Source organism: Archocentrus centrarchus, chromosome 12 (genome assembly GCF_007364275.1).
Source record: "Archocentrus centrarchus isolate MPI-CPG fArcCen1 chromosome 12, fArcCen1, whole genome shotgun sequence".
NCBI classification, from domain to species: Eukaryota; Metazoa; Chordata; class Actinopteri; order Cichliformes; family Cichlidae; genus Archocentrus; species Archocentrus centrarchus.
This window is the reverse complement of record NC_044357.1, coordinates 8,473,330-8,490,812: the sequence shown is the minus strand read 5'-3', so window position 1 is coordinate 8,490,812 and position 17,483 is coordinate 8,473,330. Positions and strand designations below refer to the sequence as shown.

Genomic DNA, 17,483 nt, shown 5'->3' with positions numbered 1-17,483 from the left:
ATGCAAACTCGCACATGAGGTGATAGAGAGGTACCTTTATGAACTACTGGCTTCAAATTATAATGATTTTTCAAAATAAGGTCAAGTCCAAGGGAATAGCGGCTTTTAAATGGGAACAATAACACAAGTCCCATTTTGGCTTGAAAATATAAACAAATGTCAAAGACCCCAAGCATATTATCTGACAGGAGTATACAAGAATATTCTCAGTAACTCAAATATTGGATAAAGATATTAGTATGTAAAATACATGTTGATTTTCACAAAAGACAAGTGCAGAACATATGTGCGAATAAAAACTACAAATATCAGATATCCAAATGTAAATTCCTAACCTAGGGTCCACACCTTCAAATTGTTGTGACTATGTTGCACAGCGGTGGTGCTATCATGTGGGCACCACGAACACACAGATCGGTAAACATCCACCCATTTTCCTTTGGACTAGTTTCTTCAGTCCCAGGGTGACAGATGAACACGCTTCATGCAGGGAGTTACAAAAAGTGTGTGGCACAGTGGCATTACATGGCATCCTCCTGCTTCCTCTACATCACTTCTCCCACTTCGGACACCCACCCTGTATCCATAAACATCTACGCAAGAACTCAAAACCACTTCTCATCATTACATAAAATAAAAGTAACTGACGGAACTGTCCAATAAAAAAGATAATTAATAAAATTAGTGACCTTTATTGTACTTCAAATTACGTTTTTGAATAATTTACTGATTCTATGCATATGATTCCATATTTAGTGGATTATAGAATGAATTATCGGTGTTCTCTGTTTGCTGTTTGATTGTTTGTTTGTTGTATTGTTTTTATTGGGGAAGACAATACTATATAGGCGTGTGTATTGTTAATCTTTTGATTATGATCACTTCAGTTTAGTAGATGTACTCAGAACAAGGGGGAATGTATAATTTTCAACAACAACAACAACAACAACAGCAATAATAATAATAATAATAATAATAATAATAATAATAATAATTATTATTATTATTATTATTATTATTATTATTATTATTATTATTATGTGTAATTTAAAAATAACTGGATCACAGATTGATGGTTACGTTTCCTCGTGACTAGACAGAAAAACTAAGAATTTGACGTTTCCAAATACGTCATTTCCGACTTCCCCTCCATTACTTCCTGCATGTGCCGACAATATGGCAGCGTCCATAGCGATTCATCTGGAGTTTGGGTAAGCGAATTTCAGCGATTTGTAGTAAATGGTGTGTCTGTCTGAGTTATTCAGACAGAGCGTGGCTGTTGGCTCGACACATTTAGGAGAAAACGCTCTCTTGTGAGGCTGCACAGCTGCAGAACTGAAAACAACTGAAGTGAAAAGTTCTGACAGCTGGCTGATTCCACCGCTAAACACTCGCTCACACATCTCTAAACATACCAGCGTGGTTTGAGCTTGTAGAGATCTGTTCTCTGAGCTGCAGCACACCGTGTACCGCACCGGTAACCTCTCCTGCAGCTCAGCTCTCAGCTGCTGCGGTCCCTAATGTCTTTTGATGAAAGCAGGATTGAGCTGCCAACACGGAGTCTCTCCGGCAAACTCACGAAATTACATTAAAACAAACGCAGCATGCTGAATATAACCAGTGAACTGCATGTTAAAAGGAGAAATGCTTTCAGCGACTGCTGTGAACCTCAGGCTTGGGCTAGAGTCGGACTTGCATGAGAAAATAAGGACTTGAGACTAGACTTACTAGGCTGACCCATTTGCAGCTTTTTCCTGAAAAATCTTGCTTAATTAGAAACTGAAAGAATCCAAGATCAAGTCTCAGCACACCTAATATGATTTATGGGATTTTATAAGATACGGACAGGTGACAAATTCCAGGAAAAACCTGAACAGTGAAGAGAGCCGATGGCTGTTACACAGTGGCAGGTCCGCTTACAGGATCCTTGCAAATCAATGCAAAGTTCTGAGTGATTACCTTCATCCTATTATAAAACATTTGTAACCTGATGGTAGCATGATATTGCCCCCCATGCACTGAGCATGAGGGGTCACTGAGTGAATCATGCATTGGAGGGAAATAATTAATTGATCCCCTGCTGAATTTGTAAGTTTGCTCATTTACAAAGAAAGGAACAGTCTCTATTTCTGTGGTAGTTTCATTTTAATGGAGAGAAAAGCATCAACCAAAAAACAAAAGCACATTATATAAAAGTTATAAGTTGATTTGCATTTCACTGAGTTAGTATTTGATCAACCCAGCCAGAACTCTGACTCTCACAAATTGACCATGTGCCAAACCTGATGACCAACTACAAGAAACATCTCTGCTTTTCAACAAAGGTCATCAGCTGGAATCAGAAAAATGTGCATGTCTTTAGATGGTGGGAGGAGGCCACAGTACCTGGAGAGAAGCCACACAGGCACAGAAAGAACATGCAAAATTCAAAACCCAGGACCTTCTTGCTGTGAGGCAGCGGTGCTAACCACTGCACTACTGTCCTGTATTGCAGCTGTAATGCAACAAAATATATGGACAGGAAAATATATGAACAGCTGATGATGGTAACAGCTGCATGCGAATGTTCACTTCTTAGGGGTGATCACTCCAAGGATTTTGTCTTGGCACCATTAACACAAATTGTCAGAGATAATGTCCGGATGTGTCACTCAGCATTCAGGTTGGTGACAGAGCTGCATTTTGATTTGACCTGTGACCTGGACAAAAACGGTCGTGCCGTGACTGATACAGTACATCTCGTTTAAATTTTCACTGCAGTACAAAAAAAAAAAAGCTCAATAAACACACCGTAACATACACTTCTTCAGCATGAGAAGCGTTTGACCTTTTTAACTAGAAGTTTTCTTTTAGCGGGTAATTCAGGCACAGGCTGATCAGTCTATGTTAGCAGCATGACTGTACAGGTAATATCCACATTTCACATCACAGTGGAGAGGACATAAGCTTTATTTTGACTTTTAAACAGCAAAAGTGTTTTCATTTTCAGCCCTCTGTGGTTCTAGCTTTTATTGCTATGATGCTAATATTTTAAATAACATTTTTAAGTACTTTATAAATAAACGATTGAATGTAGAGTTGCAGAATGCCCAGTTTTGATAGTTATGTGATGACTGCGTTCGTTATTTGTTTATCTTCATGTAGAGGAGGTGCAGAGCTGCTTTTTGATGGTGTGAAGCAACATCGGGTGACTCTTCCAAGCCAATCAGAACCTTGTGAGTATCACCTGTCCATGGATCGTTCCAGTGTTTCTGCATGTCAGTTCTGACAAATCAAAGAAGGCTGGTATTATCTGATATGTGTTCATGGTGGCACATTTAGACATCCACGACACCTTGACTGTCAAAGAAGAAGATCTAAACTTATCGCTCTTTGTGTTTGAATGTACAATGTGGTCAGCAGGTCCTCTGTTTACCAGCATGCAGATGCGCTGTCTTTGCTTCTCCACAGTGGGCAAGTTGTAATCCTTTGGACCTGTTAATGAGAACTTTTATGGTGTGCAAGAAATTAATTTGGAAAGGACTGGCACTGATCTGAAGTTACATATAAGGTTATAGGGAACATGAACAAAGTGGAACTGAAATAATTAAGAACGGATTAGAATGACAGAGAAAGAATGATGATTTGTGTGTGTGTGTGCACCTTGGAAGTTGTGTTGCTCAGTTTTTTTATTCCAAAAAATGTTTTTCTACCTCTGGATCCAAACTGATTAGATTAATAAAGGTCATTCATTCAGCCTGGAGGAGGGAAAACCTCCCTGCAGCTTCACTGTTTTCCCCCTCATGTTAGCGCTCGGGTCATTGGGGAAAATAAGTAGAATAAAAGGGTACCCGGGGAATTTCGGCTGCCTAGAGGTTAAAATATGTAGTAAATTTGCCGAAAAGGTGTGTGTGTGTGTGTGTGTGTGTGTGTGTGTGTGTGCGTGTGTGTGTGTGTGTGTGTGTGTGTGTGTGTGTGTCACAGAAACGGAGAACAAACCAGAGAAATATGTGTCCTCAGTATTTGTTTCAACAAAGGGTGTTCATCCATGGTGCTGATGTTACCACGACAACAAAAAGACAAAAGTTGACCAGAACAGGGAATGTCAGCCTCCTATGACCTTCCTCTGCCAGCTGACCCCTGTGTGTGTGTAGGTGTGTGTGTGTGTGTGTGTGTGTGTGTGTGTGTGTGTGTGTATTGAGGTTTTGCCATATAGTATATGAAGCCCTGGGTTTTAAAGTCACAGGTGTACACATTTTGACCGAACATTTCTCAGATCTAGTCGCTTACCGTGGTCTTTAAGCCCAGCCTCGTTCGGTAGGTTTGCTGATCGTGGAAATGTTGCTACAAACCAACACACATCTAAGTGTGTGTGTCTGCGTGTCTGCGTGTCTGAGTGTGTGTGTGGGTTCAGAGGGGGTGCAGTTGAGACAGATATAATTGGTTCTGAATCCTTCGTATTTCTTTTTGACCCCAGCCAGTGATTGATGACCCTCAACTGAAAGACCCCACCCCCTCTCTTTCTCTATCTAACCCTCCCTCACGCAACAAAACCCCCATGGTCCAAGGATCACCTCATTTTTGCCCCTCACATCAGCCAAAAGATGGATAGTTCATCCCACTCACATGATCGTCATAATTGCACAAAGGCAGAAAAGCAAAAAAAAAGGCACAAAAGAGAGAGAGGGAGTTTTAAATCGACCTCAAAATGGCGCCTTTTCTCTCCCCTCCCTCCATGTCTGCTTTTCGGCCACGCCGCAATCCCAGGATGCATTACAAGCTCGTGACGCATTTTCTCTCGCTCTTGTTCGTTCGGTCCCTCATTTTCTTTTCCTCTCTACCTGGACCGTAAAGCGCCATCAAAAACCTTAATCTCTAAGCTTCTCCACAACCTCGTTCTTTCCTTTTCATCTCTCAGCCTCATTTCAGTACATCGCCTCTTATCTATAAAGCACTTCATCTGTATAGGTCTGTCTTTTGGGTTCAGGCTGAGGATGATTTAAATTTGTAGACCTGTCTAACATTTTACAAGAAATCCATTAAAAGGCCTGTGCCTGATGTTTTCTCTTTTTAAAAAAAAAAGCTTAATTGATCAGTCTGAATTATCACCAACCTGTGCTTTGAGTTAAGGCAACACTTTTCTTTTTTTTTTTTCTGTCTGCAACTTTTAGCATGTTTGTCTGTGTTTAAAGAGTGAAATATAAAAGGGAAGGCAAGAGGTGGAAATAAATGATGGACAGAAAGAGGAGAAGAGTGCTTTTATGAGTGTGTCTGTGTGTGTATGCGTGTGTGAGAGAGAGATGCAGAAAGAGTGAGCCAAAGAAAAAAGTAAATGGGTGAGAGGATGAAAGAGTGAATAAGGGGTAATGGTGGAGAAAAAAACCAATAGTCAAAGGTAGTCGGAGTGCAAAGAAAGGAGTCACCACAAAGAAGGAGTTATGACTGCTGTAGTGATTAGTTCTGTTTTTAGCCCTGCAGAGGTGCAGGTCAATATTCGTTGACTGGTACATTTTGTGTGTGTGTGCGTGTGTGTGTGTGTGTGTGTGTGTGCGCACAAACGGGAGGTATTTCTTTTTTTATATATATGAAGGCCTGCAACCATAGAAAACTAGCGCTGTCATTATACTAGTGAGTTGGCAGACAGCTCTACAATTAACCTGAACACTGTGCACACAGGCTTGGAGCTGCACACACACACACACAATTCCCTCACACACGCCTTATACATCACTTTTCACGCCTTTGCAAATCTCACTGTTTTCATGCATTTACTTGTATTTGTATTTACATTGCATATTTTTTTCAGTTTTATCTTGTGTGTGTTATTATATTTAATCGCTGTCATTTGATCTTGATTTCCATTATTGTATGAAAGAACAATTCAATCCTTGAACTGAAGCGGGGTTTTTTTTGCCTTATAGTAACACATGAATGCCGTTGCAATGCCTGTCTCTCTAATCTCATCCCCTGGAATGCTAAATGTAAGCCTGCATTATAAATCTAACAGAATAACTCACTGAAAAGTAAAGCAAATTCACATTTGCCTCGCTGTGATCATTCAGCATTTTGACTGCGTTTCCTGAATCTATTTAACGTAAATCCTGCAACCTTTGTGCTGTGTTAATGTGATTTTTACCTCTGGCTTTGATCCAGCCGAACTCTCGAATCTCTGAGTGGTTCATTACCTACCTGCTCCACATTCTTCTCTTTACACCTGCCTTTGGAGGACTCACTGTCATCCACTCATCCTCTCATCTGCTCTCACTCGCTCTCCTTCCTGTTGTAGTGTATTTGTTCTTTCTCTGCTTTGTTTATTTCCTCTTTCCTTGTGCATTTCTGTTCCCTCTGTTTTTTTGCTCTTGTGTGAACTGGTCCAGGAGGCCAGATCTGCTTATTTGACAAAGTGTGTTTGTCATGTGGCTACCAGCAATCGTAGATCGGCTCTCAAGCATTTTCACAATTTGACAGCCTAATGTACATCAGTAGACGCGCAAACACACAACCAGCAAACGCTTCATGTGATTGTGTTTCCACCATTCTCTAATGAACCCCAGCTAAAACACAGACACCTTGAATCTTAATGTTGACCATAGCCATAACTCTAATATATTCATTGTTAGTCATTTAGTGGGGATTTTCTCTAAAACCTCTCATTGGCGTTGCCTTTGTGGCCGTCATTGGTCTGTGTGAGGCTCGGCCTATTGTTGAGGGAAGGTCAATCTGATTGTTCAAGAGGTCAGACTCATAGAAAATTCAAGGAACGCTGATGTTCAAGCTCAGACATTGCATTTAATGGGTTGCAGAAAATTATTACTCTGAAATCTGGATTTATGCTTTATTTGTCCTGCACTTAAAAAAAATCAGTATAAATACAAGGCTTCAGATAAATTTATATATTTGTTTTTAAGTCTTACATGGTTGGAAAAAAGCTTTGTAATTACATTTCCTTTATTTTAATCTAATGGCCTCTCAGGCTGTAGATTGTCCTTTTTGTTTTGTTTTTATACACTAAAATCATTTATTTTATTTCTTTCTTCCAAGGTGAAAAATGTTGCTCTTGGCCATTGACATCAGTCAACCTTCCCCCATTTTCAGTGTCCTCTCCTTCCCCCCAACATAGACATACACTCATAAATATACATGCACCTACACACACACACACACACACACACACACACACACACACACACACACAGACATACACACTTCCTGTCCCTTCTGGTGCCTCTGTCGCGTCACATCGACCAGGGGGCTGGAATCATGCACCTTGACCCTTAACCCCTGATCTATGACCCCTGTCGTCTGCCAGTGTACAGGGTGTGTGTGTGTGTGTGTGTGTGTGTGTGTGTGTGTGTGTGTGTGTGTGTGCGCTTGCGCTCACATAAGACATAAATCTGTTTACACAGTCACACAGTAGGGACCTGCCTTCCTTTTGGGCACAAAAATAAGTCCTCGTTATGTAAATCATTACATTTTAGAAAGGAGGCTCTCTTTAGATTAGGTAAGTATTAGTTATGGTTAGGCTTAGGGTAAGTCTCCAGTGCAAGTCAGCATAATGTCCTCTGAAGTCGTGCAAACGTGTGTGTGTGTTTTCTAGGGGACATGAAGCAGCTGCTGGTCTGGATCCAAAGGAACCTGCTGAAGGAACGACCTGAGCTATTCGTCCAAGGAGACTCTGTGTGAGTGCACTCCACACACCTGATCTGGATATGCAGTTCTTACTTTTCGCTGTCATTTGAAAGAAAAGGAAAAAAAAAACACTGTCTAATGTCACTGATGTATTTGATCAAAATGATTCTACAAGAGCAGTTTTTAATTCTGTACAACGGTGTGTTGGGGGGCTTTAAAAAGCATCTTTCCTGCAGCTGAAACTGCTGAAATGCTGAGGGAAAAAAAAATAGTCCAGCCTTCAGGTTGTAGGTTTTCAATAAGACGATTACCTGTGTGCACATGAGTGTATATAGATACGTGTGTGTGTGTGTTTGTGTGTGTGTGTGTGTGTGTGTGTGTGTGTGTGTGTGTGTGTGTGTGTGTGTGTGTGTGTGTGTGTGTGTGTGTGTGTGTGTGTGTGTGTGTTTGTGGCGGTCTTGGGCTCACACCAGCCTCGTATAGGATTGGCTGACTTTTACAGCTGCCTTTGTGCAGGACTATTTATAGCACCATCTAACCAGTGAATGGAGAAAAAGAAGGGTTACCTATAAACCTTACAGATGAGATGTGTGTTTGTGTGCGCTTTATGTTGGCAGCACACATTGTTTTCTGAGCAAACCATCATCAAGGTGCTGCTTCATTATCTTTTAAAATGGTCCATGGATCCTCTGTGTGTGTGTGTGAGTGTGTGTGAGAGATATAGTTTACAACCTTCTCTTTTATTCTTTTGTTCTTTGTCAACATGGCCTTGTTTTGTGTGTGCATGCATGCACCTATGAGGTGGATATAATCAGTGTGCAGGATAGCAGTGCTTTTGGCAGGATTATCATAATCCATGTGACTTAAAGTTACCTCCTCAGTAAAAAAAAAAAAAAAAAGACACTAGCATCTTTTGAAAGGTAGTTGTCTGTAATCCTTCCCCATTATGCCACTTATCCTTTTTTGGGGCCTTATTTAATTTTCATTTACATTTTGTAAATTTTTCTCCTCATTTTCTCTCTTTTAGCCCTGCAGAGGTGCAGGTCAAAATCATTATTGCTTTCAGCACTTGTTAGCCAGAAAACAATTTGGGGGAATTATGGCTTATAATACAACAATATGTGTAATTCTTTACATATTTGTAAATAACGCACTTTAGATATACAGTACGTTGCACCGGAAGCAATAAGAATAGCTGCAGAATTTTGCTTGTGATCCAGTATTGGCTGTGATGTGCAAAAGTAGCGCAATGCAGTACTCAGTACTCATTTTATCCTTCTAAGAGTTGAAAATGAAATTTGATTTCATCGTGGCTGCAATTTGTTAGAAATGCTACTAATTTTTTCAACTGTCTGAAAAATGTATAAATATATTTTTGCATTGAGCTGAATTCATTTTGTTTTTAATGTGAAGTTCATGAATGATTTTGGTAGTTTGTCAGATTGTTTCAAAGAAATCCCCAGAAATCACTACGTCCACCTATTCACCTCCCCAAAATGCTGAAGACTAATCTGTAGTTGACAATAATTATTAAACATGTTTTTTTTTAATGTACATATTTTAATAATTATTAAAGATGTATTTAAAAGACGATTATTTTTTATAATTAATTTGACAGATTGAAATTTGGGTTAAAAAAAAGAAATCCCGTGCCTTTCCACTTCTCCTTTTATTAAAGAAAAATATAAATTATATTTTAATCTTTGTTGTATAATGTTTTAATATTAAAAAATAATTAAAACTTTATGCCTCTTGATTTTTTTTTCTTTTTCTTTTGATTATTTGTTTTTAAATGTATTTTTGAGTTTTTTTTTTGTTTGTGTGTTTTTTACTCAATGCCAACAAATTGCTTAAATGTTTACTTACAGCACGCATGAAATGGAAGCCCGCTACCTGTTTGTACCTGTTTGTACCTGTTTGTACCTGTTTGTACGTTTAACACGCGTGTGCGCCCGTGCTTGAGTCTGTGTTGCCTTTGGGAGATACATCTGACTGAAAACGGTGTGTTTTCCCACAGGAGGCCGGGGATCCTGGTACTTATCAATGATGCAGACTGGGAACTAATGGTGAGCACTGGGAGCTATGTTCACTGTCAGAATCCGTGGTGTCAGTGTGTGTGTGTGTGTGTGTGTGTGTGTGTGTGTGAGAGAGAGAGAGAGAGAAATTATTTTTATTTCAAACTCTCGTATTTCATTGTTTTATGGATCCCTCTATTGAAGTGTTAAATGATTTGAGGTCATGTACGCATTCATCTTCACAACTAAAAATGCAATAGAAGAAGAAGGATGTAGAAAGTTGACCTGCATATTCACTGATGGTGAGATTGTTCATTTTCCTTGAGTCGGTTAATGTTTCATATAATTTGGAAGCAGCTGCGAGGCAAGTTTGTCCTTGGGGTCTCGTATCTGAACACATATTTACATGCACACACAGTCTGAACGCTACATTTTAAATGAATTGATTCAATTACGAGACTCAGGAAGGGATGTAAATGAAATGAAAAGTTTGTCATTGATTGGACCCCAGTGGGAACACAAGAGTGATTCACACGTTTATTTTAATAAACACAGATTTCTCCATTGACTGGTGCAGATTTTTGATGATCAATTATTTTGTGTGTTTTCTAAACCTCAGGGGGAACTGGACTATCAGCTACAAGACCGAGACAACATTGTGTTTATTTCTACTCTTCATGGAGGATAAAAAAGAAAAGGGAATAACTATTGTAAAGATACCCTTGATATGTCACAGTTCAGCCTTTTCGCTACATCATCTCTTCTTACTTTCCTCCCCGTCCACATCCCAGCAATACATCACCCCATTGGATGCTGTGGATGTGTCAGCGTGCACAGTGACAGCCGAGAAGATTGATGTTGTTCCACAGGAATGAGGGGAAATTCCCGGATAAAAATATAGAAACTGTTAGAAACAGTTTGACCTGGAAGGGTGTAATGGGAAGCGATGCAAATGCTGGTTGCACTGGCCATCTCCCAGCGACTAGTATAAATACCTACAGTCAGTGCGTCTACCTTCATCTCCATGCAGCCTGTCTTCCAGCATGGTTGTCCTTAAGGGTTAAAATTACCTTCAAGTCACCACTTCACAAGAAACACTTTACTCCCTCCTCCATTAGTGTTTCAGAGTAATGTAGAAACATTTAATAAATGGTTTATTACACACTGAGTATGCTTTAAGTGTTTGGGGGGTTTTAATTGTTTACATATTAATAAAGATATATTTCATTTCCTTACATATTTGTTATACCGCTGTCATTCATCTGTTCATACACAAAGAATTAAATGTTTAATTGTAATTGGCAAATATATTAACACTCTAAAAATGTATTTATACACCCTTATAAGTATTTTATAGTCTCATGTAAACCTTTTAATAAATGTTTTACTTAGTAATGTTTTTTTGTCTAAAATGAATGAAAATTTTCTTTTTTTAAAATTTTATTTCTTTTAAAAATGCTCCCTTCTTTTATAGAATAAATGAATCTGCACCACAATTTATGCAATGTGGTTTTTTTTTTCTATTTTCTGTTTTTTTTTAACACTGTCCTGCGCAATTTACAAATTTTGGTTTTTTTTCTAAACCTGGATAACAGAAAAATGATAATTCAGCAAAGAACATATTCAGTATATAAATTGGGACACTGCCAAACGTGTGGTTTTAAATGTATAAATATTGATGCAGCTGATATAATTTACCTTTCTTTTTTTTACCGCAGTGATCAACTGCTGTCATAAATCTAGTCTTTTTTTTTTTTTTTCCCCCTCTTACAAATTCCAAAACCACAGTGTGCGTTTCCCCTTCTGCCAATTACAAACCCTCCCTCCTCTTGTGGAGTCCATTTTTGGCTGTAAGGTGGTGTCACACGCAGGGGCCGCCCATCCAAACGTTTAACGCAGTGAGGATTTTACATGACGCTTCGATAATTCCTGGTGATGGCTTATATGTGATCGATTTAAACCCAGCTCTTGTGATCCCAGAGCAGTTTTGGGCTGATTAGAAGACGCTTGAGAGAGATTTTACCTTCATATGGCCAAACTCATTGGGAATATTCATAAGAAGGGGGTGGAGGGTGTGCATATAACACGTATGTGTTTGTGTGGGTGGTGGCGGTGGTGGGTGGGGTGTGAACTACAGCACCACTGCGGGAGGTCGAGTTCTAGCCTCCGGGCTGCCCTCCCTTGAACGCCCGGGGCGACCTAAAACCTTTTCGCGGTTGTGGAGTCCGATTTGCAACGGGAAACTAGCCTATAATGGCCGGCAGAAAGGAAATGCTAATGAGGCTGTGAGGGGGTTAGAGAGGAGAAAATGTTGCACTGTGTCAGCTACTGCTGGCCGAGGATGATCGACTCAGCGTGTGGATGTGTGTAAAGAGAGAGACTCTCTGTAAGGACAGAATCAGAAGGTTTTTGTAAAGCATATGTGTTTTGGCTTGTAGGCCAATTAAATGACTTCTGTTTAAATGTTAAGATGAGTAAAAGTTGCACAATTAAATTCAAGTTATCTTCGGTTAGTTAGTCAAATAATGCTTGTAGTCACTTTTAAACGTGGCTTATGAGTGCAGCCAGTGATAAATACCTGAGGTTCCTACAGTTACTTGGGCCTACACTCCCTTTTTCCCTTTTTTTTTTTTTAAATAGGTAAGTGTGGCTGGCTGACAGCGCAACAGGAGAAACGGGGATGCTGCTGCTGCTGCTGCTGCTGCATGGTGGGAGAGTCGACCTGGCTTCAGAGTTCCGGTTATAATAGTGGAAATTTAAATCTGACCCTCACTCTGTCACAGGAAAACAGACACTTAGCAAAAGAGGAAAAAAAAGGCAAATAAAAATAAGACTCGTGTTTTTACACAATTGTTCAATTTTTTATCTGCCTGACAGCCTGTTTTTTTTTTTAATAAATTGCTTCACTTTAAAAAAAAAAAAAAAAAAAAAATATATATATATATATATATATATATATATATAGGTATATTTGATTTATTTTACTTTCTTTTTCTTTTCTTTTCTTTTCTTTCTTTCTTTCTTTTTTCTTTTTTTTTTTTTTTTTTTTTTGCATGTTGACAATTTCAGAATTGTTTCTGTGTAGTCTGAAAAAAAGCGAAATTTTTCTCTCGCTCCTGTTTTTCGATTGCACCGTAAACTCACGCAGCTTTCTGCACAGGACTGAGACTCAAGGTATGCGTATGAACAAGGCAGTGTAGAGAGGAAGTCACACTTCACTTAGGCCTATCAAAACTTACTTTATGCTCTTTGTACACCCCCCCCCCCCCCCCCCCCCCCCCCCCCCCCCCCCCCCCCCCCCATCCCCCGATTACAGACATTGCCACTGTTAAAATGCTATAGTACTCAGTAGTCACGATCACAATAGCATAACGAGTTTGTGATTGCTAATAAAATAGTATTCTTTTTTTCCTATGGGAAACACATTCCCACTGTAGGTGGAGGAGGTTATTTTGTAAAATAAATAGTCATAAATGACAAAAAATAAATAAATAAATAAACAAAACAAACAAAAAACGCTCTTTCTCAAAGTCAAACAGTAAAAGATACTTGTCCTGTATATGTTCACTGTATTGGACACAGAAGCATTTATACAAGCGCAAACATGATGCACTAATCCCCTGGAATTAAGTGAGGTGAGCCTTTAATGTTCAACAATACGTTGGCTGCGTGTGTGCGTGTGTGTGTGTGAGAGAGAGAGAGACGGAGAGGGAGATAGGAAGTGAAAGAAAGACAAAAGAGGGAGAGAAATAGAAAAAATTCTCATAACTTATGAGCTGTTTTCAACGATTTTTGAAAAATATAGAATTAAACCGTTTATAAGCCATATTCTAAACTGTTACAATTATAAATTGTTTTTTAACATTTATCAAATTTTAAAGAGCCGATGGATATTTTATTAAAATAACAGGATTATTTTTAAAGTGGTTATAGTATTATTCGTTGTGAACAAAGCAAAAACGTAGACGTATCTAATGGGCCAGTAAGTGTCCCACGTGATTTATGAGTGACGCTGTTTGGCTCCAGATATTTGGCACCATCGGGCCCTTTTTTCTTTTCTTTTTTTTTTTTTTAAATACTGCTACACCTTGACGTAAATAACACTGAATTTTGTTTGGAGCAATAGGTACTTATCTTTAACCAGCATGAGTCTGTTTTAAGAGCCCAGCTTAGCCCTAGTGTTCTGCAGCTATGTTTTGAGTATATTCATAAATTATCAGCAATTGATTAAGAAGCCATTTTTCCAATCAGTGTAGTTTATATAGTAAACGAAAACTTTAATCCTTAAAGCCTGTTTATTCTCCTCGTTCACTGCTTAATGCATGTGATGGGTTTAGCAACGGCTCATCTCATGCACACCGTGCATGCTGCATACAGGCCTCACTCTGAGCTCTCAACTTACTGCTTTCTCCTATTTGCCAAAGACAGTCGATACATTGATGCTCCCATGTCGATATCTGCCATTTAAAACAAACAGTCTTGATTAGATCTTCGACAAAGTGTAAATACCAATCGGGCCGAGCACAGCACACAGCCCGAAAAACACACTACATGAGGCAGAATGCGGTTTCCTCCACTTTATTGGGCCAGTCTCGCGACTTTTTCCACATATCGTGCAAAATGTGGTTTTTACCTTACCTGAAATGAGACAGTTACAAAACAAAATGAGATTAAAGGCCTTCCTACTGGTTTCTTTGTGGCTTTGGAGGCCCACAGTCTCGGATGTGGCGCTTGGCCAAAGACAGCAGTGATGAATGTAAGTCTGCAGCAACAGATGTCCATACACAATTCTTGGGGCTGAATTTGAGTTTACTCAAGAATTGCGTTTGGACAATCAGTCGCTAAAGACTAAATATTCTCTGCCAGAATGACAAGAAGAAATTAAACATTTGAGTATTTGACTCACAAATGTGTACGGGCAGTTGTTGTATAGGCCCATGGATGCACCTGCTACGACTGCCTATTTGGCCTTTGACAGTGTTAGCTGCGTCTGACACCGAAAAACTGCTTTTCCTCCCCCCCTTTCCCCCTACAAGATAGCGAGTTGCAATACTGTGCATTATTTTTGACATTCTCGCTGCTCAGCATTGCCTCTCGGATTCGTCTTTTCCTGTAAAGGAAAGGGGGGGGGGAAGCTCTCTTGCTGTACATTTCCAGCATTAAGCTGTTTCACTAAACCTCGAGATATTTTTGCCAGAACCGACAACCTGAATTACAACTTCTCCCGCCTCTTAGAATAATTGAATTCTCATAAAAACTCAACCTTTGATCATCACTTTAGACGAAAGCCCATCCTTTTTTTTTTTGCGAGTGTTTGATAATGCTAAAGAATCACTGATGCAGCCACAATCACTTTGCTATTTAAAAGCATCCTGAAACGCACGCTTCCTCTTCCCTACTTTCTTTTATAGCTACTGTCTTCACTCCATGTGTTAACACTGGTTGCTAGTTGTAAAGTTAGTCTATCTATATCCCTAGGCCCTTAAGATGGCTGAATGGACAATGCAGTTTTAAATTAAAAAAAAAAAATCTATGTCCTTTGGTTTCCCCAGTCTTACTTTAAACTGTGTCAAAGGAGTTTACAAGCTGGGAATAAAACGACCCATTTAGGCTTCATTTCATCTTAAAGTCCGACGCGAGAACGCCAGGAAAACGCCATTTCTGCACCTGTGTAATGTCATCGATTTAGGGAAGGACTCCTCAGTTGCTGTTGCCTCAAGATGCACAATGGCTTTCCACGGATGTTAAATTACAAAAAAAAAAAAAAAAAAAAAAAAATCCGCCTCTCGTTTGAAAAGAGGTACTTCGAGCGTTTCTCTTCTTCCTTCTGGTGTTTATAGCTGGTGACGAAACCGAATTTTTTAAAAGGAGACCCCCTTAGTTCCCGTTGGTGCGTCCTTGGTTCAGTTCCCACGACGCGCGTTCTCTCGGATCTCTCTGCTCCTTCCAAATGCCCCCCAGCGAGCAGCGTCGGATAGTGACAAAAAAAAAAAAAAAAGAGAGAGAGCTGTGGGCTTCGTACACTCCGGACAGACGCTCCTACCTTCCTTCCACCCGTCCTTTACGGGTCTCCCGAACTGACTGACTGACTGGATGCATGTGTCTCTGCCCTCCTGGCTTTTTCTTTAAGCTGCTGCAACAATAAACGCTGTGGCCGCGACGCAAGGCGGAGAGAGGAGTGGAGAAGGTCCTCGCTTGGTACTGAATTTGAATAACACCACGGGGTGATAAATGTCCATTGTACTGCTTAAGTAATGAATCTCCGCTGTCCTCTATGTCACACACACACGCACGCACTCACACGCACACACGCCAGCAGCTGCGATGAGGGACCAGCAGCCCCTCTTAAAGACACAACAGCCCTATTTTCTACCCAAAAAGAGATTACAATCCCGACACTGTTTACTCTCTGACCGCACTGCATGACGTTTAGTGTTTCTCTTGTGCCCTCTCTCTTGTGTGAACAAACTAGTGCAACGCTGTAACCAGGCACTTGGACATAAAGCGGTGCCTTCAGCGCCATGTGCAGCCATTCTGCTCCAGAAAAGGGCTGCTTACTGTAGGCCTGTGAGGAGAGTGTTGTCCAAAGTGACAGAAAATGAGTGGATTATATGATGCTCATGTGACAAGCGATTGATGGGATAACAGTGGGCATGTTGTCTTATACTTTAAACGTTGGTTTAAAAAAAATCTATAGCACATTTTACAGATAAGGATGCAGCAAAAGAGAACCAAACTGCAATGATTCTCTTGCATAGCCTGCGCAATATATTGCACTGTACTCTAAACTTATTATGGGGGCTTCTGCAGCTGTTTTAAAAGCCCAAAGATTAAGTAGTTTAGTCCTCAGTTACGGACACTGATTTAAATAAAACATGAGGAAACAAATAAAAAAAAGATTTTTGAGCATTTTCTGTTTGTAACTTTTTTTAAGCCACGACTAAAAAGCTTACCAATCAAACTAGCAGGTTTTTATTTTCGTGCATAAAAGGTTTTTGTATAATGTCCCTATTTATGGCAACAGTTCAGGTGGTTAGAGGTTTTGCACCTGTGTGCCTCTCTCTTACTTGAAACGGGAGTCAGAATCATGCCCATCTTCTTGTCGTGCATATCAGCACTTTTTAACGCTGCGTCTGCGCTGCAGCTTTTTGACGCTTGCAAACGCCCCCTCCCTCTCCCTGCCCCCTCTCTCAGTCTCTCTCTCTCTCTCTCTCTCTATCTCTCTCTCTCTCTCTCTCATTCTAATAAATCATCCTGACTGATCCCGCCCCAGGCGCAGGGGGTCCTCCTCTTTAAAGCTCAATCCGTTTTTTCCCCTTTTCATCTCTCTGAAGAAGCCGAGTTAACCTCTGCTGATCCACACAGCCAGAGCCTCTCTCAGCTCCAGCCCGCCTCTCATTCATTCAGCCAGTCACTCATTCATTGCTCTTTTTTTTTTCTTTTTTTTTTTTGAGTGAAAAGCAAACCCCTCCATCTCAACTGCTTACTCCCTCTCTCTGTCTTTTCATGACTTGACTCTCCTAGAGGCGGGAAGAAGTCAAGAGGGTCCACTTTCACTCTCACCTTGACATCCCTCACTTATGCTGCTCAGGGAGAAAAAAAAAACGGCTGGCACTGCTTTTAAACATATACTGTAAAGATCAGAGCGAGATCTGTAACAGAATTGCTTTTGTGTATGTGGTAAGAAAAATGTGGGATCTGTTGCAGTTCCGCAAACTTTTTTTCCCCCCTAAATGTTAATTACCATTTTTAGGTGATTTAGAACTTGCTGGTTAAAGTCAAAATAAATAAATACTACACAGCATTTCGACAAAAAAGTAAAATCACCATCAGCCATCATCAGCTGTTGAATTAAAGCCT

At 40.0% G+C, this 17,483-nt stretch overlaps 1 protein-coding gene across 1 annotated transcript; it reads left to right on the top strand.

Annotated features, from left to right (window-relative positions):
- The first annotated feature begins 1,147 nt into the window (after window positions 1-1,147).
- On the top strand, window positions 1,148-11,028 carry urm1 (ubiquitin related modifier 1). Its single transcript, XM_030742981.1, has 5 exons — window positions 1,148-1,211; window positions 3,145-3,215; window positions 7,577-7,658; window positions 9,626-9,674; window positions 10,243-11,028. The coding sequence occupies exons 1-5, from the start codon at window positions 1,177-1,179 to the stop codon at window positions 10,309-10,311; spliced, it is 306 nt and encodes a 101-aa protein (XP_030598841.1). The 5' UTR covers window positions 1,148-1,176; the 3' UTR covers window positions 10,312-11,028.
- Window positions 11,029-17,483: the final 6,455 nt, after the last annotated feature.

Bases quoted from the DNA above. Each gene is read 5' to 3' on its own strand.
- urm1 (XM_030742981.1), top strand. From the start codon at position 1,177: ATGGCAGCGTCCATAGCGATTCATCTGGAGTTTGG. The intron at 3,216-7,576 runs GTGAGTATCACC...TGTGTTTTCTAG, and splicing joins TCCAAGCCAATCAGAACCTT to GGGACATGAAGCAGCTGCTG. The intron at 9,675-10,242 runs GTGAGCACTGGG...TCTAAACCTCAG, and splicing joins ATGCAGACTGGGAACTAATG to GGGGAACTGGACTATCAGCT.